The sequence below is a fragment of the Daphnia magna genome, linkage group LG2, assembly GCF_020631705.1.
Source record: "Daphnia magna isolate NIES linkage group LG2, ASM2063170v1.1, whole genome shotgun sequence".
Taxonomy (NCBI): domain Eukaryota; kingdom Metazoa; phylum Arthropoda; class Branchiopoda; order Diplostraca; family Daphniidae; genus Daphnia; species Daphnia magna.
The window spans coordinates 4,765,613-4,791,543 of NC_059183.1; the positions used below are offsets into that span (position 1 = coordinate 4,765,613).

Below are 25,931 nucleotides of genomic sequence, written 5' to 3' on the forward strand. Positions count from 1 at the left end.
AAGGCCTAACAAATCGTGGACACCCTCCTCAATAGTTCCAGCTTAAGGTCAGGTAGATTAGCGAACAACTCTGTCAAGACTGAACGTCGCCTGATGGCAATATTTGCGATCAGGCTTCTGTCAAAACCTTATCATTGTACGTAAGGTTTCTTACACGTTTAGCGGTATAATGGCGTTCTTAAAAATGCAGACGGACTGGCGTTACATATTCAAAGAGTATTTTTTTATTTTAAACGAATTTTGATTGAGCATATTTAGCCAGTAATTGCCACTTTCCACAATAACCCGAAAGCGAAGCAGAATACGTAAAATAACAACAATGTTAAGCGATGTTTCTGTGTTCCACCACTTTTGAATGGTTCTACCATTCGCAAATGAAATACTGAGATAAATTGCACATCCAGTCTCCCCACTTGAAATCATCTCGACTATGAAGGTATAGACAGTTTTCTTTTTTTCCACCATCTGGCTGGTTGTTTCTCCAGTTCGTGACTGTCACATTTTCTAGCGTTGAAGTCCAAATCCATTGACCTTCATTAGCTTCATCGCTTCCAGATGTCCAGTAAAAATCTTTTGGCAACCCTATGAAACCGGCCAAGTTCAATTATTATTCATTTCCAAAAGGATTTTTCGTTCCACTAAGGTAAGAGATCAGCCGCAACAGATTGCTCAACTTTTTTTTACCTGAATTTTGAATGTAGTTGTTTATGAAATCAGTTTCGTTCTGCGTTTCAAGGCTCAACAGGAACATGTCATTTTTTCGACAAAATTCTTGCGCGGATGTCCAATTTTTCTGAGAAAATTGAGAAAACGCTGCGTAACAAAAAAGTGTGCGGAGTGTACCAAGATTTGTTACCTGTAACTTGGAAAAACAGTAGCAAGAATTGCCAACTTCGGCGCAAGGAACCCGTTCATCTAAATGTTCTGGACAGTATTCTAAATTTTTAAGTCGAATCAAAAGTTGTAATCCAGCTGGCAGGAGAAACAGGCCGGATTTTGAATGAATCTATGTACCTACGTCTTCCGTGTTATTGCGCTCGGCTAATGCAGTCTTGGAATCTGCAAGTTCCGACACTAAAATCGACCAACAGGTATTATGAAAACAAAGAAAGTCTGCATAATTTTACGAATCCCTACCGCGGCTTGAAAGCAATTCAACATTCTCGTTTGTTGCCTTAGTGGTCTGTTGGATTAACGTGATTGCTGCAGTGAGATTTTCATATTCCTTAGAATATGTCTACGAATATGTGAGTATGAGATAAAAATTCAAATTTTCTTCTTTACATCCCAAAGTGTCATATCTACGGTATGCAAATTACAATTGTAATTCCCTTACCTTGCTTAGCTTTTCAAGGTTCTCAAGCCGCAAAAGAACTTGATTGAGATCTGGATTACCTGCCCCGGCATCAGCGCTTGAGGTTGTATTGCTATTTGTCTCATCCTTCTTTATCACGTTTGTGCAGTCGACTCGCTTGTGTTATTCATGTTGTCCAAAGCAAAATTAATAATTATAAAAAATTAGCAAGGAAAAGTTAAACATTAGCATCGCATTACAAAACTAAAATTTGGAGGTAGTACTTGCTATGCTACTACCCATTTTTTTTTTTAAGCTTATCGTTTAGGCATTACCTGTAAATTCGTAAAACTGTCTTCGACTGTTTTAAGTTTTTCAAACAGATAGTTCAATGGAATTAGCTGACTTCGCATCCAACGTTTCTCGTCCTCGTAATCCCGTAAGAAAGATGTTTGATCAAATTGTTGAGAATCTGTTATCAATCACAAGTAATCAATTGTTTTAAACGCCATGAAAATGTGAATAATCTAAATTCTATTCACCATTGCAGGTGCACGAATTTAAGGAAACATTTTTGCTGATAGTTATTTCTGTGACATTTTCATATTTTAAAGGTTCTATATCAAAATGTGTTGCTCGACTGGTGTCTGTTTCGTTTTTTAAACCAACGCTTTGATTCGCGTCTACTGATGTCACTGTGTTATCTTTCAGCTCAGATCCGGACGTTGAGTTTTCGTGCGGCAAGGCCACTTCCATAGTTGCATTGACTTTAGGTATTTGAACATTTTGTGAACTGTTGCTGTCAACCTTAATTTTTAAATCATCTCCGAAAAGCTCAAGAAAACTTTCAACGGATTTTATGAAATTTTTACGGTCCTCCTGCACCTGAGGAGTCGTCTTTAGTCGTTTCCATGCAGTGGATATTAGAGGTAAATCATTCCAGTGCTTCAGCATAACAAACATATCACTGTGCTCTTGAATCCACGCCAGTAACTTTTCTTTTTCAGTTGCAGATGTAGGATTGAAAAGTAAACTAAAAATAACTAGTGCAACGAATGTCCATCTGCGTAATTCACTACCCATGGTAAAACTGTTGGGCTTAGCAATGCAAGGCGATATTGTTATCCTGGAAAAGGACGATGATACGCGTCCGTCGACTTAAAACACAGATGCACTGAAGCTGACTTTGCTCCAAGCAAGTACAACGCGCAACTGGCTACGGAATGGCGGATGGAACTCATGCAACAGGTCGTTCAACTTCTTCTCTCCATTGTTTTCTAACTGTCGGTAAAAAAAAACATAAAGGAAACGAGTAAGTGCCAGGGGCTAACGGTGTGTTGTTTGGTATCTTGAACAGAATGGACCGTTAGAATTTAAAAACTTCTATCTAAGAATGTGTTCATTTTAGAGGGATGCAAAGGTGAGCCATGCCTTTGAGGGTGAGCTGTCGGTTGCGTTTTCTAGTTGAACTTTGTTTTGCGTAACCTGAAAACAGGCGTTTCTTTCCGTCATATCAAATCCCATACGTTCGTTATGATTTAGTTTACATTTTTTATTGACTAGAACAAGTCGAGCTAAACTTCCAGTTCGCTTAACTAACTGGAACGTTCGATTAGGATGACAAATCCTTTTAACTTCTCTGCTTGTAGAAGGGACATATCTTGAGGTCTAAAAATGGGAAGGTCAAAGTCTTTTCTGTGTATCAAAATCTAACGATTTAAATTTCGATATTGTCTTTCAATTCTGGATCGAAATCATGCATAGTTTGCTATTTATTTTAAACAAAAATTTTTATAAGCTCGACTATAAGTCTAACTTTTTGTACAAAACCTCTGGTCTAAAGTTTGATTTGGAATTAATAATAGTCTACCTTACCTGCGATAACCAAAATTGAACGCTGATTAAAAAAAAAAGGTTTCTTTTATTTCCGTGAAATAAATGGAACTGTGTTCTTCCGTTTTTTACGTTTTTTTCAAAAACTGTAGGCTTCATGTTAAAAAAACCTTGATTTTCGTGATTCTCTTTTGATTTTGAATCGAAATCATGCATTTAAAACTACATGTAAAATTTAGCGAAAAATGAAAAAGTGGGAAGGCTATACCCTTCCCACTTTTGTCAAAATTCGCAAAAAAAGACATCTCTTGGAATTCGATGAAAATCATACGTTATAATCAAAACTTAACGCTGATTTCAAAAAAAGTATTTGTTTTCTTTTCAAGTTAGCCGTTTTTGAGAAAAACGAAGAAAATTGCCTGTAGCTAAACAAATTTGTTTGTCCTTTTTTTTTTTTACTCATCAACTGTAACTCTATATAGGGGGGGTTGCCAGGAAGGTATCGCATCCGCCTAGCAACCCCAACGTCCGTGGTTCGATTCCACGTAGGTTCCTAATGTCCTGGGCTTCCAAGCTTCCCAGGTGGCCACCCTTCCACGTCTGCCAGTCGGGTCGAGAAACTTCCCCATTAAGAAGTAATGGGACGGATATTTTGGCAATGTTTAATGCAATTCCCAATAATAAATTTTAATAAATTATTCTTTTCGATTTATTGGCTTTAATGGGCAATTTTGTTCTTTGAACACTTTGCAAAGGACTTTAACCATTTGCATCCCCTGCCGAGGACTTCATAAATACCGCTTGATCATATTAAGATAGTATTATATTTTCATTCAACTGAAACTATTGATATTTATGTTAATTCTGCTGACTCTTTTGGGATTTAAACCCTTATCCTTCGGCGTATAGTGCCGATGCTCTACCACTAAGCTATAAGTCATATTAACTAGCTGTTTATATTTTCGTGTTAATTGAGTTCAACAAATTTTGACTTAGAATAATTTTTGTAGCATGATTCAAGATAATTTCCTATTATCATGTCCACAATAAATTCATATAATAGAAATGCAATACAGTATATGTTTTAATCTGTTAAACTTCAACCGGGCTTTGAACCAGAGATCTTTGGATCCGTACACCAACGTTCTGCCACAGAGCTATGATCCTCAAGTACAAGCTATTCAGGTTAGCATATATTTTTACGAGCCTATTAAAATTTCCTTTTTTTTCTAGACTTCTAATATTAGTGCAAAATTAAATGTAACTCGTGGCTCAACGGTTGAGCATCGGTAATGCACGCCGAAAGTTTGAGGGTCGATACCCGAAAGAGTTAAATTAAGATCTGTGAAAGTATTCCAATAAAAGTAACCCATATATATAAAGATTGTATAAAAATCATTCTGCAAGTAAACAGAACTCTCGTAAATTTGAGATTCAATTATATACAACAGCAAATTACAAACGCCAGGATTGGAATATCATCGGCAATAATTCAAGGCAATCCAGGAATTCACAGTACAAGAACTGCACATCAGTGGTCATCTCAGCAGTGTTAATAGTCCAAACCTTAAAAAAAAGAAATGCAAATAACAGAAATGTATGGAGTGCAAACACCAAGAAAGCAGGAAAGACAAGTTTTTCAAAATTAATGTAAATCAAAATTTGTATTGACAATTCTCCACATAATAAAATATTTTGCAACTTTTAAAAGGTATAATAACCATTTCAAAAATTGCTGTCAACCAACGCAGGGAGAGACACTGCCTCAATTGACTCACCGGGGAGATTACCCAGTGCTTGGCTAATATTGGTCCTATAGTTTTTCATTTACATGTTAAAAACCATAAATGAAGTTGGTGCGCTAACAGAACTGTTTTCGTTAATTTTTTTAACGGCTAGTCTAAAGAGAAAACCAATGACTAAATCGAAATCAGCGTTCAATTTCAATTATACCGTCTGATTTTTGGAGAATTTCAAGAGATGTCATTTTTGGCCGATTTTGACAAAAGTGGAAAGGCCCTTCCCTTCCCAATTTTTCATTTTTGGCCAAATTTCAAATTTGGCTTAAAATACATGATTTAGATTCAGAATTGAATGAAAATCACGGAAATCAGGTTTATTTTTCTATTGGTCTTATAGTTTTTCATTTACATGTTAAAAACCATAAATGAAGTTGGTGCGCTAACAGAACTGTTTTCGTTAATTTTTTAAACGGCTTGTCTAAAGAGAAAATCAATGACTAAATCGAAATCAGCGTTCAATTTCGATTATACCGTCTGATTTTTGGAGAATTTCAAGAGATGTCATTTTTGGCCGATTTTGACAAAAGTGGAAAGGCTATACCCTTCCCACTTTTTCATTTTTGGCCAAATTTCAAATTTGGCTTAAAATACATGATTTAGATTCAGAATTGAATGAAAATCACGGAAATCAGGTTTATTTTTCTATTGGTCTTATAGTTTTTCATTTACATGTTAAAAACCATAAATGAAGTTGGTGCGCTAACAGAACTGTTTTCGTTAATTTTTTAAACGGCTAGTCTAAAGAGAAAACCAATGACTAAATCGAAATCAGCGTTCAATTTCGATCATGACGTCTGATTTTTGGAGAATTTCAAGAGATGTCGTTTTTGGCCGATTTTGACAAAAGTGGAAAGGCTATACCCTTCCCACTTTTTCATTTTTGGCCAAATTTCAAATTTGGCTTAAAATACATGATTTAGATTCAGAATTGAATGAAAATCACGGAAATCAGGTTTATTTTTCTATTGGTCTTATAGTTTTTCATTTACATGTTAAAAACCATAAATGAAGTTGGTGCGCTAACAGAACTGTTTTCGTTAATTTTTTAAACGGCTAGTCTAAAGAGAAAACCAATGACTAAATCGAAATCAGCGTTCAATTTCGATCATGACGTCTGATTTTTGGAGAATTTCAAGAGATGTCGTTTTTGGCCGATTTTGACAAAAGTGGAAAGGCTATACCCTTTCCACTTTTTCATTTTTGGCCAAATTTCAAATTTGGCTTAAAATACATGATTTAGATTCAGAATTGAATGAAAATCACGGAAATCAGGTTTATTTTTCTATTGGTCTTATAGTTTTTCATTTACATGTTAAAAACCATAAATGAAGTTGGTGCGCTAACAGAACTGTTTTCGTTAATTTTTTAAACGGCTAGTCTAAAGAGAAAACCAATGACTAAATCGAAATCAGCGTTCAATTTCGATCATGACGTCTGATTTTTGGAGAATTTCAAGAGATGTCGTTTTTGGCCGATTTTGACAAAAGTGGAAAGGCTATACCCTTCCCACTTTTTTCATTTTTGGCCAAATTTCAAATTTGGCTTAAAATACATGATTTAGATTCAGAATTGAATGAAAATAACGGAAATCAGGTTTATTTTTCTATTGATCTAATAGTTTTTCATTTACATGTTAAAAACCATAAATGAAGTTGGTGCGCTAACAGAACTGTTTTCGTTAATTTTTTAAACGGCTAGTCTAAAGAGAAAACCAATGACTAAATCGAAATCAGCGTTCAATTTCGATCATGACGTCTGATTTTTGTAGAATTTCAAGAGATGTCGTTTTTGGCCGATTTTGACAAAAGTGGAAAGGCTATAGCCTTCCCACTTTTTCATTTTTGGCCAAATTTCAAATTTGGCTTAAAATACATGATTTAGATTCAGAATTGAATGAAAATCACGGAAATCAGGTTTATTTTTCTATTGGTCTTATAGTTTTCATTTACATGTTAAAAACCATAAATGAAGTTGGTGCGCTAACAGAACTGTTTTCGTTAATTTTTTAAACGGCTAGTCTAAAGAGAAAACCAATGACTAAATCGAAATCAGCGTTCAATTTCGATCATGACGTCTGATTTTTGTAGAATTTCAAGAGATGTCGTTTTTGGCCGATTTTTGACAAAAGTGGAAAGGCTATACCCTTCCCACTTTTTCATTTTTGGCCAAATTTCAAATTTGCCTTAAAATACATGATTTAGATTCAGAATTGAATGAAAATCACGGAAATCAGGTTTATTTTTCTATTGGTCTTATAGGTTTTCATTTACATGTTAAAAACCATAAATGAAGTTGGTGCGCTAACAGAACTGTTTTCGTTAATTTTTTAAACGGCTAGTCTAAAGAGAAAACCAATGACTAAATCGAAATCAGCGTTCAATTTCGATCATGACGTCTGATTTTTGGAGAATTTCAAGAGATGTCGTTTTTGGCCGATTTTGACAAAAGTGGAAAGGCTATACCCTTCCCACTTTTTCATTTTTGGCCAAATTTCAAATTTGGCTTAAAATACATGATTTAGATTCAGAATTGAATGAAAATCACGGAAATCAGGTTTATTTTTCTATTGGTCTTATAGTTTTTCATTTACATGTTAAAAACCATAAATGAAGTTGGTGCGCTAACAGAACTGTTTTCGTTAATTTTTTAAACGGCTAGTCTAAAGAGAAAACCAATGACTAAATCGAAATCAGCGTTCAATTTCGATCATGACGTCTGATTTTTGGAGAATTTCAAGAGATGTCGTTTTTGGCCGATTTTGACAAAAGTGGAAAGGCTATACCCTTCCCACTTTTTCATTTTTGGCCAAATTTCAAATTTGGCTTAAAATACATGATTTAGATTCAGAATTGAATGAAAATAACGGAAATCAGGTTTATTTTTCTATTGATCTTATAGTTTTTCATTTACATGTTAAAAACCATAAATGAAGTTGGTGCGCTAACAGAACTGTTTTCGTTAATTTTTTAAACGGCTAGTCTAAAGAGAAAACCAATGACTAAATCGAAATCAGCGTTCAATTTCGATCATGACGTCTGATTTTTGGAGAATTTCAAGAGATGTCGTTTTTGGCCGATTTTGACAAAAGTGGAAAGGCTATACCCTTCCCACTTTTTCATTTTTGGCCAAATTTCAAATTTGGCTTAAAATACATGATTTAGATTCAGAATTGAATGAAAATCACGGAAATCAGGTTTATTTTTCTATTGGTCTTATAGTTTTTCATTTACATGTTAAAAACCATAAATGAAGTTGGTGCGCTAACAGAACTGTTTTCGTTAATTTTTTAAACGGCTAGTCTAAAGAGAAAACCAATGACTAAATCGAAATCAGCGTTCAATTTCGATCATGACGTCTGATTTTTGGAGAATTTCAAGAGATGTCGTTTTTGGCCGATTTTGACAAAAGTGGAAAGGCTATACCCTTTCCACTTTTTCATTTTTGGCCAAATTTCAAATTTGGCTTAAAATACATGATTTAGATTCAGAATTGAATGAAAATCACGGAAATCAGGTTTATTTTTCTATTGGTCTTATAGTTTTTCATTTACATGTTAAAAACCATAAATGAAGTTGGTGCGCTAACAGAACTGTTTTCGTTAATTTTTTAAACGGCTAGTCTAAAGAGAAAACCAATGACTAAATCGAAATCAGCGTTCAATTTCGATCATGACGTCTGATTTTTGGAGAATTTCAAGAGATGTCGTTTTTGGCCGATTTTGACAAAAGTGGAAAGGCTATACCCTTCCCACTTTTTCATTTTTGGCCAAATTTCAAATTTGGCTTAAAATACATGATTTAGATTCAGAATTGAATGAAAATCACGGAAATCAGGTTTATTTTTCTATTGGTCTTATAGTTTTTCATTTACATGTTAAAAACCATAAATGAAGTTGGTGCGCTAACAGAACTGTTTTCGTTAATTTTTTAAACGGCTAGTCTAAAGAGAAAACCAATGACTAAATCGAAATCAGCGTTCAATTTCGATCATGACGTCTGATTTTTGTAGAATTTCAAGAGATGTCGTTTTTGGCCGATTTTGACAAAAGTGGAAAGGCTATACCCTTCCCACTTTTTCATTTTTGGCCAAATTTCAAATTTGGCTTAAAATACATGATTTAGATTCAGAATTGAATGAAAATCACGGAAATCAGGTTTATTTTTCTATTGGTCTTATAGTTTTTCATTTACATGTTAAAAACCATAAATGAAGTTGGTGCGCTAACAGAACTGTTTTCGTTAATTTTTTAAACGGCTAGTCTAAAGAGAAAACCAATGACTAAATCGAAATCAGCGTTCAATTTCGATCATGACGTCTGATTTTTGGAGAATTTCAAGAGATGTCGTTTTTGGCCGATTTTGACAAAAGTGGAAAGGCTATACCCTTCCCACTTTTTCATTTTTGGCCAAATTTCAAATTTGGCTTAAAATACATGATTTAGATTCAGAATTGAATGAAAATCACGGAAATCAGGTTTATTTTTCTATTGGTCTTATAGTTTTTCATTTACATGTTAAAAACCATAAATGAAGTTGGTGCGCTAACAGAACTGTTTTCGTTAATTTTTTAAACGGCTAGTCTAAAGAGAAAACCAATGACTAAATCGAAATCAGCGTTCAATTTCGATCATGACGTCTGATTTTTGGAGAATTTCAAGAGATGTCGTTTTTGGCCGATTTTGACAAAAGTGGAAAGGCTATACCCTTCCCACTTTTTCATTTTTGGCCAAATTTCAAATTTGGCTTAAAATACATGATTTAGATTCAGAATTGAATGAAAATCACGGAAATCAGGTTTATTTTTCTATTGGTCTTATAGTTTTTCATTTACATGTTAAAAACCATAAATGAAGTTGGTGCGCTAACAGAACTGTTTTCGTTAATTTTTTAAACGGCTAGTCTAAAGAGAAAACCAATGACTAAATCGAAATCAGCGTTCAATTTCGATCATGACGTCTGATTTTTGGAGAATTTCAAGAGATGTCGTTTTTGGCCGATTTTGACAAAAGTGGAAAGGCTATACCCTTCCCACTTTTTCATTTTTGGCCAAATTTCAAATTTGGCTTAAAATACATGATTTAGATTCAGAATTGAATGAAAATCACGGAAATCAGGTTTATTTTTCTATTGGTCTTATAGTTTTTCATTTACATGTTAAAAACCATAAATGAAGTTGGTGCGCTAACAGAACTGTTTTCGTTAATTTTTTAAACGGCTAGTCTAAAGAGAAAACCAATGACTAAATCGAAATCAGCGTTCAATTTCGATCATGACGTCTGATTTTTGGAGAATTTCAAGAGATGTCGTTTTTGGCCGATTTTGACAAAAGTGGAAAGGCTATACCCTTCCCACTTTTTCATTTTTGGCCAAATTTCAAATTTGGCTAAAAAAACATGATTTAGATTCAGAATTGAATGAAAATAACGGAAATCAGGTTTATTTTTCTATTGGTCTTATAGTTTTTCATTTACATGTTAAAAACCATAAATGAAGTTGGTGCGCTAACAGAACTGTTTTCGTTAATTTTTTAAACGGCTAGTCTAAAGAGAAAACCAATGACTAAATCGAAATCAGCGTTCAATTTCGATCATGACGTCTGATTTTTGGAGAATTTCAAGAGATGTCGTTTTTGGCCGATTTTGACAAAAGTGGAAAGGCTATACCCTTCCCACTTTTTCATTTTTGGCCAAATTTCAAATTTGGCTTAAAATACATGATTTAGATTCAGAATTGAATGAAAATCACGGAAATCAGGTTTATTTTTCTATTGGTCTTATAGTTTTTATTTACATGTTAAAAACCATAAATGAAGTTGGTGCGCTAACAGAACTGTTTTCGTTAATTTTTTAAACGGCTAGTCTAAAGAGAAACCAATGACTAAATCGAAATCGCGTTCAATTTCGATCATGACGTCTGATTTTTGGAAATTTCAGGATGTCGTTTTGTTTTGCAGATTTGAAATTTTTTAAAAAATTAAACATGATTTAGATTCAGAATTGAATGAAAATCACGGAAATCAGGTTTATTTTTCTATTGGTCTTATAGTTTTTCATTTACATGTTAAAAACCATAAATGAAGTTGGTGCGCTAACAGAACTGTTTTCGTTAATTTTTTAAACGGCTAGTCTAAAGAGAAAACCAATGACTAAATCGAAATCAGCGTTCAATTTCGATCATGACGTCTGATTTTTGGAGAATTTCAAGAGATGTCGTTTTTGGCCGATTTTGACAAAAGTGGAAAGGCTATACCCTTCCCACTTTTTCATTTTTGGCCAAATTTCAAATTTGCTTAAAATACATGATTTAGATTCAGAATTGAATGAAAATCACGGAAATCAGGTTTATTTTTCTATTGGTCTTATAGTTTTTCATTTACATGTTAAAAACCATAAATGAAGTTGGTGCGCTAACAGAACTGTTTTCGTTAATTTTTTAAACGGCTAGTCTAAAGAGAAAACCAATGACTAAATCGAAATCAGCGTTCAATTTCGATCATGACGTCTGATTTTTGGAGAATTTCAAGAGATGTCGTTTTTGGCCGATTTTGACAAAAGTGGAAAGGCTATAGCCTTCCCACTTTTTCATTTTTGGCCAAATTTCAAATTTGGCTTAAAATACATGATTTAGATTCAGAATTGAATGAAAATCACGGAAATCAGGTTTATTTTTCTATTGGTCTTATAGTTTTTCATTTACATGTTAAAAACCATAAATGAAGTTGGTGCGCTAACAGAACTGTTTTCGTTAATTTTTTAAACGGCTAGTCTAAAGAGAAAACCAATGACTAAATCGAAATCAGCGTTCAATTTCGATCATGACGTCTGATTTTTGGAGAATTTCAAGAGATGTCGTTTTTGTCCGATTTTGACAAAAGTGGAAAGGCTATACCCTTCCCCTTTTTTCAGAATTTCAAGAGATGTCGTTTTTGGCCGATTTTGACAAAAGTGGAAAGGCTATACCCTTCCCACTTTTTCATTTTTGGCCAAATTTCAAATTTGGCTTAAAATACATGATTTAGATTCAGAATTGAATGAAAATCACGGAAATCAGGTTTATTTTTCTATTGGTCTTATAGTTTTTCATTTACATGTTAAAAACCATAAATGAAGTTGGTGCGCTAACAGAACTGTTTTCGTTAATTTTTTAAACGGCTAGTCTAAAGAGAAAACCAATGACTAAATCGAAATCAGCGTTCAATTTCGATCATGACGTCTGATTTTTGGAGAATTTCAAGAGATGTCGTTTTTGGCCGATTTTGACAAAAGTGGAAAGGCTATACCCTTCCCACTTTTTCATTTTTGGCCAAATTTCAAATTTGGCTTAAAATACATGATTTAGATTCAGAATTGAATGAAAATCACGGAAATCAGGTTTATTTTTCTATTGGTCTTATAGTTTTTCATTTACATGTTAAAAACCATAAATGAAGTTGGTGCGCCAACAGAACTGTTTTCGTTAATTTTTTAAACGGCTAGTCTAAAGAGAAAACCAATGACTAAATCGAAATCAGCGTTCAATTTCGATCATGACGTCTGATTTTTGGAGAATTTCAAGAGATGTCGTTTTTGGCCGATTTTGACAAAAGTGGAAAGGCTATACCCTTCCCACTTTTTCATTTTTGGCCAAATTTCAAATTTGGCTTAAAATACATGATTTAGATTCAGAATTGAATGAAAATCACGGAAATCAGGTTTATTTTTCTATTGGTCTTATAGTTTTTCATTTACATGTTAAAAACCATAAATGAAGTTGGTGCGCTAACAGAACTGTTTTCGTTAATTTTTTAAACGGCTAGTCTAAAGAGAAAACCAATGACTAAATCGAAATCAGCGTTCAATTTCGATCATGACGTCTGATTTTTGGAGAATTTCAAGAGATGTCGTTTTTGTCCGATTTTGACAAAAGTGGAAAGGCTATACCCTTCCCACTTTTTCATTTTTGGCCAAATTTCAAATTTGGCTTAAAATACATGATTTAGATTCAGAATTGAATGAAAATCACGGAAATCAGGTTTATTTTTCTATTGGTCTTATAGTTTTTCATTTACATGTTAAAAACCATAAATGAAGTTGGTGCGCTAACAGAACTGTTTTCGTTAATTTTTTAAACGGCTAGTCTAAAGAGAAAACCAATGACTAAATCGAAATCAGCGTTCAATTTCGATCATGACGTCTGATTTTTGGAGAATTTCAAGAGATGTCGTTTTTGGCCGATTTTGACAAAAGTGGAAAGGCTATACCCTTCCCACTTTTTCATTTTTGGCCAAATTTCAAATTTGGCTTAAAATACATGATTTAGATTCAGAATAGAGGCAATTCACATCGCGGTTTCGCGTGTCAATTGTTTCGATGTCCGCCATTTTCTCTGGTTGTTTATGTCATGTTTTGCGTTGTCTGTATTGGCTGAAAGTGTTATTTCCCAATACAAAGTGGATTTTGTGAATCAGTGTTTAATTTTTTTAAATTTTTTTTTGTGTCAGTTAATTGCTACGTATCTTAGTTAGTATGTGTAGCAATTTCTGTTTCCAGATCACATTTCTTGTATTTTTAAAAAAATCTTTTCTATAGGGCTGTCAGAAGATAAACGTAAGTATGCAGCAAAACTATTCATAGTAGGTTGTGATTGCCCCTATACAATTCACGAAGAGTATTGGTGCAATGGACTTAGCATCGCAGGAAAAATGCCACTGGTAACCAATCTTGATTTGGTAAATTACCTGCTATGTTCCAAGTCTCCATACACGCATGAAGATTTAAAGGCTTACAAGGGCCTTGAGACCTACAAGAGATTTATCGATGGGGGAATTGGATGATTTTGTGCAATCAGTCTTTTAAAAAAAAATTTGTTGATGAAAGCGAAGGTTATTACTCTTCATTTGTTTATTTGTAACATTACTATAACACATAACTTTTTGTTGTCATAACGTATGAATAAATTATACTTCATAATTTGTATTACCTCTTGAACATTTAAAATTACTCTTCTTGACTCTCTATCCATGGCTGACTTAGCGTTAACATACACTTTGTCAAGATTCAGGGATGGGGCCCAGTCTGGGTGTGTTTCTCCAGTGTACTAAAAAGGTTTTCCTGTGTGATTTCAAATAGAAGAATTAGATAGACACATTCACTATTAATAAATTTGTCGAGACTTACCTAGAACAAAATGTGCATTACAAACTCTAATGTTATTTGTTTTTGCAACCCGGGGCACAACAATATTGAAAACCCATGACAGCCCTACAGAAAAGATTTTTTTAAAAATACAAGAAATGTGATCTGGAAACAGAAATTGCTAGACATACTAACCAAGATACGTAGCAATTAACTGACACAAAAAAAAATTGAAAAAAATTAAACACTGATTCACAAAATCCACTTTGTATTGGGAAATAGCACTTTCAGCCAATACAAACAACGCAAAACATGACATAAACAACCAGAGAAAATGGCGGACATCGAAACAATTGACACGCGAAACCGCGATGTGAATTGCCTCTATTGAATGAAAATCACGGAAATCAGGTTTATTTTTCTATTGGTCTTATAGTTTTTCATTTACATGTTAAAAACCATAAATGAAGTTGGTGCGCTAACAGAACTGTTTTCGTTAATTTTTTAAACGGCTAGTCTAAAGAGAAAACCAATGACTAAATCGAAATCAGCGTTCAATTTCGATCATGACGTCTGATTTTTGGAGAATTTCAAGAGATGTCGTTTTTGGCCGATTTTGACAAAAGTGGAAAGGCTATACCCTTCCCACTTTTTCATTTTTGGCCAAATTTCAAATTTGGCTTAAAATACATGATTTAGATTCAGAATTGAATGAAAATCACGGAAATCAGGTTTATTTTTCTATTGGTCTTATAGTTTTTCATTTACATGTTAAAAACCATAAATGAAGTTGGTGCGCTAACAGAACTGTTTTCGTTAATTTTTTAAACGGCTAGTCTAAAGAGAAAACCAATGACTAAATCGAAATCAGCGTTCAATTTCGATCATGACGTCTGATTTTTGGAGAATTTCAAGAGATGTCGTTTTTGTCCGATTTTGACAAAAGTGGAAAGGCTATACCCTTCCCACTTTTTCAGAATTTCAAGAGATGTCGTTTTTGGCCGATTTTGACAAAAGTGGAAAGGCTATACCCTTCCCACTTTTTCATTTTTGGCCAAATTTCAAATTTGGCTTAAAATACATGATTTAGATTCAGAATTGAATGAAAATCACGGAAATCAGGTTTATTTTTCTATTGGTCTTATAGTTTTTCATTTACATGTTAAAAACCATAAATGAAGTTGGTGCGCTAACAGAACTGTTTTCGTTAATTTTTTAAACGGCTAGTCTAAAGAGAAAACCAATGACTAAATCGAAATCAGCGTTGAATTTCGATCATGACGTCTGATTTTTGGAGAATTTCAAGAGATGTCGTTTTTGGCCGATTTTGACAAAAGTGGAAAGGCTATACCCTTCCCACTTTTTCATTTTTGGCCAAATTTCAAATTTGGCTTAAAATACATGATTTAGATTCAGAATTGAATGAAAATCACGGAAATCAGGTTTATTTTTCTATTGGTCTTATAGTTTTTCATTTACATGTTAAAAACCATAAATGAAGTTGGTGCGCTAACAGAACTGTTTTCGTTAATTTTTTAAACGGCTAGTCTAAAGAGAAAACCAATGACTAAATCGAAATCAGCGTTCAATTTCGATCATGACGTCTGATTTTTGGAGAATTTCAAGAGATGTCGTTTTTGGCCGATTTTGACAAAAGTGGAAAGGCTATACCCTTCCCACTTTTTCATTTTTGGCCAAATTTCAAATTTGGCTTAAAATACATGATTTAGATTCAGAATTGAATGAAAATCACGGAAATCAGGTTTATTTTTCTATTGGTCTTATAGTTTTTCATTTACATGTTAAAAACCATAAATGAAGTTGGTGCGCTAACAGAACTGTTTTCGTTAATTTTTTAAACGGCTAGTCTAAAGAGAAAACCAATGACTAAATCGAAATCAGCGTTCAATTTCGATCATGACGTCTGATTTTTGGAGAATTTCAAGAGATGTCGTTTTTGGCCGATTTTGACAAAAGTGGAAAGGCTATACCCTTCCCACTTTTTCATTTTTGGCCAAATTTCAAATTTGCCTTAAAATACATGATTTAGATTCAGAATTGAATGAAAATCACGGAAATCAGGTTTATTTTTCTATTGGTCTTATAGTTTTTCATTTACATGTTAAAAACCATAAATGAAGTTGGTGCGCTAACAGAACTGTTTTCGTTAATTTTTTAAACGGCTAGTCTAAAGAGAAAACCAATGACTAAATCGAAATCAGCGTTCAATTTCGATCATGACGTCTGATTTTTGGAGAATTTCAAGAGATGTCGTTTTTGGCCGATTTTGACAAAAGTGGAAAGGCTATAGCCTTCCCACTTTTTCATTATTGGCCAAATTTCAAATTTGCCTTAAAATACATGATTTAGATTCAGAATTGAATGAAAATCACGGAAATCAGGTTTATTTTTCTATTGGTCTTATAGTTTTTCATTTACATGTTAAAAACCATAAATGAAGTTGGTGCGCTAACAGAACTGTTTTCGTTAATTTTTTAAACGGCTAGTCTAAAGAGAAAACCAATGACTAAATCGAAATCAGCGTTCAATTTCGATCATGACGTCTGATTTTTGGAGAATTTCAAGAGATGTCGTTTTTGGCCGATTTTGACAAAAGTGGAAAGGCTATAGCCTTCCCACTTTTTCATTTTTGGCCAAATTTCAAATTTGGCTTAAAATACATGATTTAGATTCAGAATTGAATGAAAATCACGGAAATCAGGTTTATTTTTCTATTGGTCTTATAGTTTTTCATTTACATGTTAAAAACCATAAATGAAGTTGGTGCGCTAACAGAACTGTTTTCGTTAATTTTTTAAACGGCTTGTCTAAAGAGAAAATTAATGACTAAATCGAAATCAGCGTTCAATTTCGATTATACCGTCTGATTTTTGGAGAATTTCAAGAGATGTCATTTTTGGCCGATTTTGACAAAAGTGGAAAGGCTATACCCTTCCCACTTTTTCATTTTTGGCCAAATTTCAAATTTGGCTTAAAATACATGATTTAGATTCAGAATTGAATGAAAATCACGGAAATCAGGTTTATTTTTCTATTGGTCTTATAGTTTTTCATTTACATGTTAAAAACCATAAATGAAGTTGGTGCGCTAACAGAACTGTTTTCGTTAATTTTTTAAACGGCTAGTCTAAAGAGAAAACCAATGACTAAATCGAAATCAGCGTTCAATTTCGATCATGACGTCTGATTTTTGGAGAATTTCAAGAGATGTCGTTTTTGGCCGATTTTGACAAAAGTGGAAAGGCTATACCCTTCCCACTTTTTCATTTTTGGCCAAATTTCAAATTTGGCTTAAAATACATGATTTAGATTCAGAATTGAATGAAAATCACGGAAATCAGGTTTATTTTTCTATTGGTCTTATAGTTTTTCATTTACATGTTAAAAACCATAAATGAAGTTGGTGCGCTAACAGAACTGTTTTCGTTAATTTTTTAAACGGCTAGTCTAAAGAGAAAACCAATGACTAAATCGAAATCAGCGTTCAATTTCGATCATGACGTCTGATTTTTGGAGAATTTCAAGAGATGTCGTTTTTGGCCGATTTTGACAAAAGTGGAAAGGCTATACCCTTCCCACTTTTTCATTTTTGGCCAAATTTCAAATTTGGCTTAAAATACATGATTTAGATTCAGAATTGAATGAAAATCACGGAAATCAGGTTTATTTTTCTATTGGTCTTATAGTTTTTCATTTACATGTTAAAAACCATAAATGAAGTTGGTGCGCTAACAGAACTGTTTTCGTTAATTTTTTAAACGGCTAGTCTAAAGAGAAAACCAATGACTAAATCGAAATCAGCGTTCAATTTCGATCATGACGTCTGATTTTTGGAGAATTTCAAGAGATGTCGTTTTTGGCCGATTTTGACAAAAGTGGAAAGGCTATACCCTTCCCACTTTTTCATTTTTGGCCAAATTTCAAATTTGCTTAAAATACATGATTTAGATTCAGAATTGAATGAAAATCACGGAAATCAGGTTTATTTTTCTATTGGTCTTATAGTTTTTCATTTACATGTTAAAAACCATAAATGAAGTTGGTGCGCTAACAGAACTGTTTTCGTTAATTTTTTAAACGGCTAGTCTAAAGAGAAAACCAATGACTAAATCGAAATCAGCGTTCAATTTCGATCATGTCGTCTGATTTTTGGAGAATTTCAAGAGATGTCGTTTTTGGCCGATTTTGACAAAAGTGGAAAGGCGGGATGAAGGCGTTGATGATCAGCGCACGCCTCATGGGACATGTATACGGAGTCTGTTTTGCCGGAAGAGCAAACGGTTTCCGAGATATTATGGCGAATTGGCGACCAGACAGTACCCTATCGGGAACTTCCTGAACGGAGTGAGGGCCCCTAGTATAAAGTTGGGGTGGTAACAGTACCCGAACGGAGTAAGGCTCCCTAGTTCTATACGTGTGGTGCCCTAATTGTCTGAATGTACTACACTAGATGGCGTCATTGGAACCGGTCTTCTATTTCCACTATGTTTTCCGCTATTTACAGAAATACAGTTACACAGTACGCAAGTATGCAAAATACCAGAGCCGGCTTATGCAACTCTGCAAGTCGAGATTCAGATTTGTCTGCTAGATTTCCCAAATACATATTGTGTTAGTTGTGTTATTAGTGTTCATCAAAGTATAATAGCATCTATAAAATTGTTTAAGGAATTTTATAAACTATTTAAAAACCCAGACCCAGAATAACCTGATTACCATGCAACGTGCTTGCTCTTTTTTGTTCTTCCGAAGATTACCTTTCCCTTTTCAGTATCAAATAGGATCTTTTCAGCCGTTGTTACGTTATGAAGGAATATGTGCCCCAAAGTCACATTTACACTTACCTTGTTGTCGATATGCTGCTGATTCAGATAAAGGAATTCTACAACGGTTTAAAAGATATATTGGGTTAGGCAAATTGTCAAAAAGTGTAAGACTACCAATACAGTTAGTTGATTTCTTCTTCATACATCTTGGCTCTCCCCCATTTTATAGATATCACGGTCTGTTGGTTATAAGCTGTATGAGTCTCTGGAAGAGCATGTCAATCATGATGTTTTCTTTAAACGTGAGTATAAAATTGAAAATTTCTTTAAATGCTTTGAAGCTGCAAAACTAATCTCAACATTTGTAGAATTGAAAATGGAAGATACTTTCCATTCCTGGTTTATAGTTAGAAGCCTACATGTATGGATGTTAATGGTTAGACTCATGAATGAAGGAGACAATGGAAGACTCGTGCGAAATGCCCTTGTAGAAGCTATGTGGGAGGACGTTGAATTCAAAAGCAAAAAGATTGGAGTAAAACATCCTATAGATTTGGTTTACATTCCCCTTTCAAATGTTTTGTGATGTTTTTATAGGAGACAGCTGCAAGTGTGCGAAGAAAACAGGTTCAAATTCTGGTAGATGAATTTCAAGCAAGCTTGTTTGCTTATGATGAAGGCCTCTTAAGTAATGATCAAGTACTGGCCGGTGCAATTTGGCGAAATTTAATGCTCCAGCGAGATTTCGATCCACGCCATCTGGACATCTTAGTCGATTACGTAAGAGAAAATATCGCCATTCTGGACAGAACCAAATATGAAGACATATTTGACAATCGTAGAGTCAACTGGGCAAAAATTCGTCTGTAGCAAAAAAATAAAGTAATAATAATAACCATTGTTCACATTTCGCTTACGCTGTATTATTGCACTAAATTACATATGGCTGCATTTTTTAATCTGAATTTTTATTACCAATTTAGTTTAATTTTTAATTTTGGTTTTTCAAACCATATGCACTGTAAAGTTTTTCTAAAATGGATTGCTTTATAGATGGTTCTGCAAATGAATTTTTCATTGCATTGATATTCTGTAAGTAGAAAGTGAATATTTACTGTAATACTTGGTGATCCAATTTCGCGATAACTAACCGTTTCTTGTAATTGGGCTATGGTTAATCCCCATTTTGCACATAATGCGTACTCATCACTTAAATTGGTATTTGTCACTGTAGGATCATCAGTGCTTATGGAAAAAGAAGCTCCATCTTGCGCAAAACGCATAATGGGATGCGTTTTTGTTCCACATATTGACACGCTCCCCGTCAACATACTGGAAGTTGGGCAGCATTCGAAATGAACGCCTTTATTAAGGCAATGATTGTAGATTGAATCGTCTTCCAAAACACGATAACCATGACCAATTCTTTCAGCTTTCAGCACAGTTAAAGCCTAAAGCTACTATTGAACAAAATCGTCAAGTGATAGTTTTAGACGGCTATTACCTTCCAGACCATTTGGGCTGGTCCTGCTTCACCAGCATGAACCGTTCGGTGTATACCAAGCTCAGCTGCTTTCTCGAATACGGCAATGTCTTCGGCGTCCAGCATTCGCAGCTCTATGGGGGAAAAAGTATGGAAGTAGTTAGCACAACACGCTATTCGCCAGTAATCAATAAGTTCACCAGATTCTTCCCCTGGAATCGGTTTTTCGCCGGCTTCATCGCCAGCTATATCGATTCCTACAACACCTTGATCTTTGAATTGGATACAGAGATCAAGAATCTCTTTGGACCACTCAGGTTTTCCACGAATACAGCACAGGATTGTTCTGGCTATAGTTCCAAATTGTCTTTCACCGTCTTGGAAACCCTTGTTAACAGCTTCTACTACTTCTTTGGTAGAAATTTGTTTGCCATTTTTTTCATGGTTTCCAGTGTTTTGACTTAGAAAATTTGCTTCTGTAAAGCTATCTGGCATGAGAAGGAATGGGCAGTATCTGGCCTCTACATAGATAACTCCCTGTTCAGCTGCACTTTCACAAAATTCATAACTCATTCTTTCAATGGCTTCCAAATCTCCTCTTTAAATAGAATTTAATTGAAATATGATATAAAATCTATAAGCTATATTTTCTAAAAACCAAACACAATCTTACATGACTGCTGGCAGAAAAATACCAAATCCTCGAAGGAAAGTCATTAAACTGTCTGGCTCTTTCACAATAATGGAGTCAAGAAACGCTTCATAAGAACCATTTCCTGGCAAATGTAAATTCTTTTTCCTGGTGTTTAATTTGAAAAATCAACACTTGTTACTTGAAGTATTATACATGCATGTTTGTTATGATTGCTTCCATACTTCAATAATTCCCAAGCAGTTGTGTGCTTCAGAGCACCATCTAAATGGACATGTAATTCAACCTAAAGAAAACAATTATTGTGTGAACACTGTAAAGGAAACATTTAGATTTAATTTACAACCTTGGGTGTGACAAGCATTTTTATGCTTCTCTTCTTCTTACGATCATACAGAAGTGAAATGAGATCTTACATAGACGGAGTAATCACTGTTTCTGACGAGACGCAGTATCGCTACACGAGATATTTACCAGATAACTAACACATCCCGACACCCGATATGTTTCTGAATCTGAAGCAACAACAGATGGTTTTTCACTGAGCAAAACGAGTGGTTGCAAAACAATTGTTGTGTAGATGTTGAAAAACATTGCCGCTAGGCGTAAAGACTGCAGACGACAGCAGCACCGTTTTACATTACAAGCTCAGCTGTCAAAATAATTCCGTTTTCGTCTATTATTAACAGTTTGCCACTAACTACCGAGAAAAATATTTACAGTATTTACGTTTGATACAACACAATGCCCGTTTCTTACGTCGTAAATCGTATCAAAGGGTTGATCTTGATCATCCTTAATATGTTCAAACGTGTCATGTGCATTTTTAATAAGCGTAGACGTAAACCCAGTGGCGATGTCATCATGGAAAGTGTTATTACCGAAAGTAGTTCAGATAGAAGTCGGGAGAAAATGATCCCATGGAATAGTTGGGACGAAAACAAACCGGTAACGGTGGAAGATCATATAGAACAATACAGAAAGTCACTTACCAAGTTACGTTCAGCAAGTGAAGAAATTGCTCACGAACCTGATTTCTTCAATGTGAGTTTATATTGATTCAGTAATTCCAACAAACTAAAAAAAAATCTTCTTATTTCAGGACATGACACCTGAAATTAATACATCAAATAGTCTTAAACTTAATTTCCGTCCTGTAACTAATCTGCAGCAGCAGCAAAAAGTGACATTTGACATTCAAGAAAACTTTGACAGCCTGCTATTATCTCCCCCAGGACTTGGTGATATTCTTGATGAGGATGAAGACCCAAGTTCAACTGGTTGGGATGCAGATTCTGAAGACATTAATGCTGTGCTGAAACAGCAAAAGATGGAAGAAAGAAGAAAAAGATCACTTAGATCAGGAGAATAGTTTCCTGCATTAACAAAATATTTGACAATGGTTTTTGAATAAATGTTAACAATATTTAATGTTGTTCTTGTGGGTTTTCACCATTTTGTTATTATCATTAAAAGATTGTATTAAAAGACGTCATACGATAAATTTTTTATAGGGAATTATACGTTCCCGTTAACATTCATTCAATGTAGAATAGAAAATGTGAAAATCACAGGTGTTAGTACACAAAGAAGTAGATTGAGAGAAAATCCTTTGATGCCAGATGCTTGTCCTGATTTGTTATGGCCATGGTCAATAACATTATCAGATTCTTCACTGGAAGTCGTGTCGGACGTTTGTCCAGGTTTGTTTTCGTGGCCACTGTTCGGATTACTATTCGAATCCTTCGATTTTGGTGGGACTGGAGCTTGGCCGGGCTTCATGCTATCACTGGAAGCAGCCTTAAGTTCGGCATTAATGGCCCTCAATAGAGGATATCGAACAGTGGAGCATTCGGGCATAAAATCGTCGTTGTCAATGGCCCAAACCATTAGACCACCAAGTCCTTGATTAAATGCGTAACGGGCCTGATTGTACAACATTGCTATATTAATTCTTTATGTTTTACGCATATACAATTTTCAATGTAATATTGGATCCATACCTTGATAGCGACACTTCGCTGGTTGTCAAAAGAAACCCATTTTTCACCGTTAAACATGTAAGGCACTTGAGCAACGTCATCCCATTGTTCAAGCCATTCATTTCCTTCTTTTTTCATGCCAAGCTCTTTACAGATCTAATTTAAGATGGTAACAATCATTTAACTTACTGAACTTACTGTTAAAACTGCATCGAAATTTCATCAAAAGATCTTAATGTTAACGACAAACCTCATTATATCCAAGAAATCCATCTTCACGTGTGTATGGGCCCTGAAAACCCGTTCCATTCGATGCAGAGCCGATGTCACGCAAATTTTTGTCGACAAGAGTAAAAGTTCTTCCATAGAAAGGAATGCCGACCACCAATTTTTCCGGGGATGCACCAAGTTTCATTAGATAGGTTATGGTATCCTCCTACACAATTAATAACATTTTTAAAGTCATCGGTTCAAGCATTCTCCATTTTGCATGTGCGTGTTTTCCTGCAACTAGTTAAACGCGACTTTCACGTTGAGAATTTACGACATAAACTGATAACTTGCACGCAACGTGAGGAAAGTTACTAACCAAGTACACGACATCAGAAGTGAAAAGAAAAAAGCTTGATCTAAGTACGCATCGTCAACTTTTACTTACAACGCTGAGTCGAAGTTCTAGGTCGACCGTGCTGCTGTTGACTGGCAACCTGAGCGGAGCATTGTGTCCAATTTCTATTGTATAATGGCGAAATAAAACAAAATCATTGATTAATTGCTCCAAAACGAGCATGATTGCTAGGAATTTAAAATGTTATTACGGAAATCCCAAGATCCGTGGTAATCGTATGCCATGATGTGTATATAATGGAGATGCTGAGTAATCGCTGGTACATCATACGCCCGATTGATGGTCTGAGGTGCTGCACCAATAGCGGCTGTCAAAATCAGGCCGCTTTTATCGAATTCGGTTCGTATTTCCTAGAACCAGACATTTTTTTAAATAAACGCGCTGCCGTGTTTTATTCCATTTGATGATATGTACTTTAAGAAGTAGGGCAAAATTTTCTCGATCGAGAGGACTAGATCCCGCGCGGCTACCAGGGTACTCCCAATCCATGTCCAGGCCATCAAAACCATGCTTCCTAACAAAACCACACAAATATAATGAAGGTATGAAATAGAAAATGTGGTAGTTTACTTTATGAAAGCTAAGACACTGTCTATGAAAAGTTTGCGATTCTCAGCAGTCCCAGCCATGTCAGAATATTTTCCAGAACCTTCATTCCAGCCTCCAATAGCAATTGTAACTTTCAACCTTGGCTGCTTCTTCTTGAAATTCATGACTTTCTTGTATTGGCCTATAGAAAAATAAAAGTAATAAAAATGACATCCAGCTATGATCTAAATTAAAGACATCAATCAGAATACCTCTGCCACCTCCTTCCTCAGTGTCTAGAAAACTGTCCAAACTTTTAATTGAATAAGTGACATTATCCAGACCGGCAAATGCATAGATGATGTGTGTGCACAGCATTGGGTCAATGTTATCAACAGTAAAAGCACCATTGTTAGGCCTGTAGGCAGACCATCCTGCTACATAGCAGGCAACAACCTTGTTGTGGGAGTTGACATCTGAAAGGGTCAAATAGCATAACAAAGTTATTAGCCTATTTGTCACACAAGAGCATTTAAATAGATAAATGTATTTATAGATAAGGAAAGAGAGAGAAAGGTTTGAGTAGCAGCTAACAAGACCTCACAGCCATTTTTGTAACTGGGAATTGGCCTGAGGGAGCTTGTTTGAATTCACCTTGACCAGTATTAACATGAGAGAGCTGTAAATGTGTTACACAGAGGCTGGCTTACCTGCATCAAGGTCTAAACCGGTGGCGTACGAACAGGCGAGAAAAAGGCACAGAGATAAACTTTTTAACATTTTGATTGTTTTAGCTAGTAGAACCCTATAGAAAACTTAAATGTCAGTTTCGTGTAATCAAAGCAATAGAACTCCCTGCCCAAGTCAAAAACGAATTTCGCCACACTCCAGAACACAACTTGACTCGCCTGTTGCAACAGTACGGAATGACTCAAATTCTCGGTGAAGCAGTAAATAACAAGGAATGCGAGGCTAAAGCGAAGGGACGAAGGAGTGAAGCGTAGGACAACACTGAACTGTACGCTGTTCGGCAGCTGAGGTGATTTTTTCTTTTGAAAATGCCCGGCGGCGAAGGGGCTATCGCCTATTGGTTAGAACGAGAAAAGGGGCGTAATATTAGGCTTTTCGGAACTAGTGCGCCGGAGTGCGCGTGTGTAGCAATCGCCACACATTCTGCAAACATCAAAATTTTACCGAAAGACGAAGCTTAGCAAATGTCAACACAGCTATAAAATGATTAGTCATCCTCGAGTGTAAAATGTACGATCCAAAGTCGACGACAACAATGACTCAGGCTTCACTGGAAATAACGGAAATTCGCTGAATATCCACGTCCAGTCATTCATGAATCAGATTTCTTAAAATTCCATCGCAATTCAATCAGCACATTGCAATTGAACCGCATCAAAGCAGTGCAGTGTGGTTTCTCCTGGGGAAAACCAGAAGGAACTTGGGTAAGGGCACAAGTTTTGTTTCTTCAGGACAGTCGGTTTCTCTTCAAAGGAAGAAATTCGAGGTTTCTTTTTAAACTCAAGAGTCTTCAGGGCAATAAGTTGAAATAGTTCCACCCCCTATGGCCCTTAAACACCCTTACTGAAGTCCCATATGCTCGGGTGCAGTGTACCCTGCGCCAAACATCTCATTTTCCCGCGTTATCGATTGTGAGAAAAATGGCTTTGAAATTTTGGGTTACTAGGATTTGGAAAGTTTTTTTTTACCATCTTCAGAAGGTCATTTCTGTTCATTCAGACCCCGCCCCCCCTCCAAAAAAAACAAAGAAAACAAAATAACATGTACATAAATAATTAAGTCAAACAAGAAGTGGGTGTA

General features: G+C 35.0%; 5 protein-coding genes and 2 long non-coding RNA genes across 8 annotated transcripts; 4 read left to right on the forward strand and 3 right to left on the reverse strand.

The window, feature by feature from the left end:
* Positions 1 to 208: 208 nt before the first annotated feature.
* Positions 209 to 2,377, reverse strand: LOC116918077 (C-type lectin domain family 4 member K). Of its 2 annotated transcripts, XM_032923742.2 has the most exons (8): positions 1,837 to 2,377; positions 1,630 to 1,766; positions 1,337 to 1,471; positions 1,138 to 1,237; positions 1,015 to 1,074; positions 857 to 936; positions 685 to 793; positions 209 to 582 (listed from the first exon to the last, which is right to left on the reverse strand). In XM_032923742.2, the coding sequence occupies exons 1-8, from the start codon at positions 2,375 to 2,377 to the stop codon at positions 362 to 364; spliced, it is 1,383 nt and encodes a 460-aa protein (XP_032779633.2). In that variant the 3' UTR covers positions 209 to 361. The 2 variants fall into 2 exon arrangements, with proteins under 2 accessions (XP_032779633.2, XP_032779632.2); XM_032923741.2 differs by having other exon boundaries at positions 685 to 936.
* LOC116918080 lies at positions 936 to 4,992 on the forward strand. Its single transcript, XR_006642873.1, has 8 exons — positions 936 to 1,091; positions 1,180 to 1,247; positions 1,346 to 1,782; positions 1,845 to 2,067; positions 2,129 to 2,223; positions 2,302 to 2,542; positions 3,610 to 4,777; positions 4,839 to 4,992. It is a non-coding gene; the product is annotated as an uncharacterized LOC116918080 (long non-coding RNA).
* An 8,384-nt stretch (positions 4,993 to 13,376) lies between these two features.
* LOC123469691 lies at positions 13,377 to 13,691 on the forward strand. The gene is made up of 2 exons (XR_006642987.1): positions 13,377 to 13,430; positions 13,496 to 13,691. It is a non-coding gene; the product is annotated as an uncharacterized LOC123469691 (long non-coding RNA).
* A 4,900-nt stretch (positions 13,692 to 18,591) lies between these two features.
* On the forward strand, positions 18,592 to 19,787 carry LOC116917126 (ubiquinol-cytochrome-c reductase complex assembly factor 1). The gene is made up of 4 exons (XM_032922496.2): positions 18,592 to 18,992; positions 19,058 to 19,130; positions 19,197 to 19,363; positions 19,426 to 19,787. The coding sequence occupies exons 1-4, from the start codon at positions 18,780 to 18,782 to the stop codon at positions 19,696 to 19,698; spliced, it is 726 nt and encodes a 241-aa protein (XP_032778387.1). The 5' UTR covers positions 18,592 to 18,779; the 3' UTR covers positions 19,699 to 19,787.
* Positions 18,949 to 21,497, reverse strand: LOC116917124 (adenosine deaminase). The gene is made up of 7 exons (XM_045169098.1): positions 21,310 to 21,497; positions 21,188 to 21,249; positions 20,985 to 21,110; positions 20,333 to 20,909; positions 19,980 to 20,279; positions 19,804 to 19,918; positions 18,949 to 19,692 (listed from the first exon to the last, which is right to left on the reverse strand). The coding sequence occupies exons 1-6, from the start codon at positions 21,325 to 21,327 to the stop codon at positions 19,820 to 19,822; spliced, it is 1,182 nt and encodes a 393-aa protein (XP_045025033.1). The 5' UTR covers positions 21,328 to 21,497; the 3' UTR covers positions 18,949 to 19,692; positions 19,804 to 19,819.
* A 60-nt stretch (positions 21,498 to 21,557) lies between these two features.
* Positions 21,558 to 22,394, forward strand: LOC116917127 (receptor-binding cancer antigen expressed on SiSo cells). Its single transcript, XM_032922497.2, has 2 exons — positions 21,558 to 22,007; positions 22,066 to 22,394. Exons 1-2 carry the CDS (start codon positions 21,708 to 21,710, stop codon positions 22,333 to 22,335), a joined length of 570 nt encoding a protein of 189 aa, XP_032778388.1. The 5' UTR covers positions 21,558 to 21,707; the 3' UTR covers positions 22,336 to 22,394.
* Positions 22,395 to 22,423: 29 nt separating this feature from the next.
* Positions 22,424 to 25,118, reverse strand: LOC116917123 (probable chitinase 2). Its single transcript, XM_032922493.2, has 9 exons — positions 24,812 to 25,118; positions 24,374 to 24,577; positions 24,144 to 24,303; positions 23,988 to 24,087; positions 23,764 to 23,923; positions 23,604 to 23,677; positions 23,196 to 23,381; positions 22,967 to 23,101; positions 22,424 to 22,889 (listed from the first exon to the last, which is right to left on the reverse strand). The coding sequence occupies exons 1-9, from the start codon at positions 24,879 to 24,881 to the stop codon at positions 22,506 to 22,508; spliced, it is 1,473 nt and encodes a 490-aa protein (XP_032778384.2). The 5' UTR covers positions 24,882 to 25,118; the 3' UTR covers positions 22,424 to 22,505.
* Between the last annotated feature and the right edge of the window lie 813 nt (positions 25,119 to 25,931).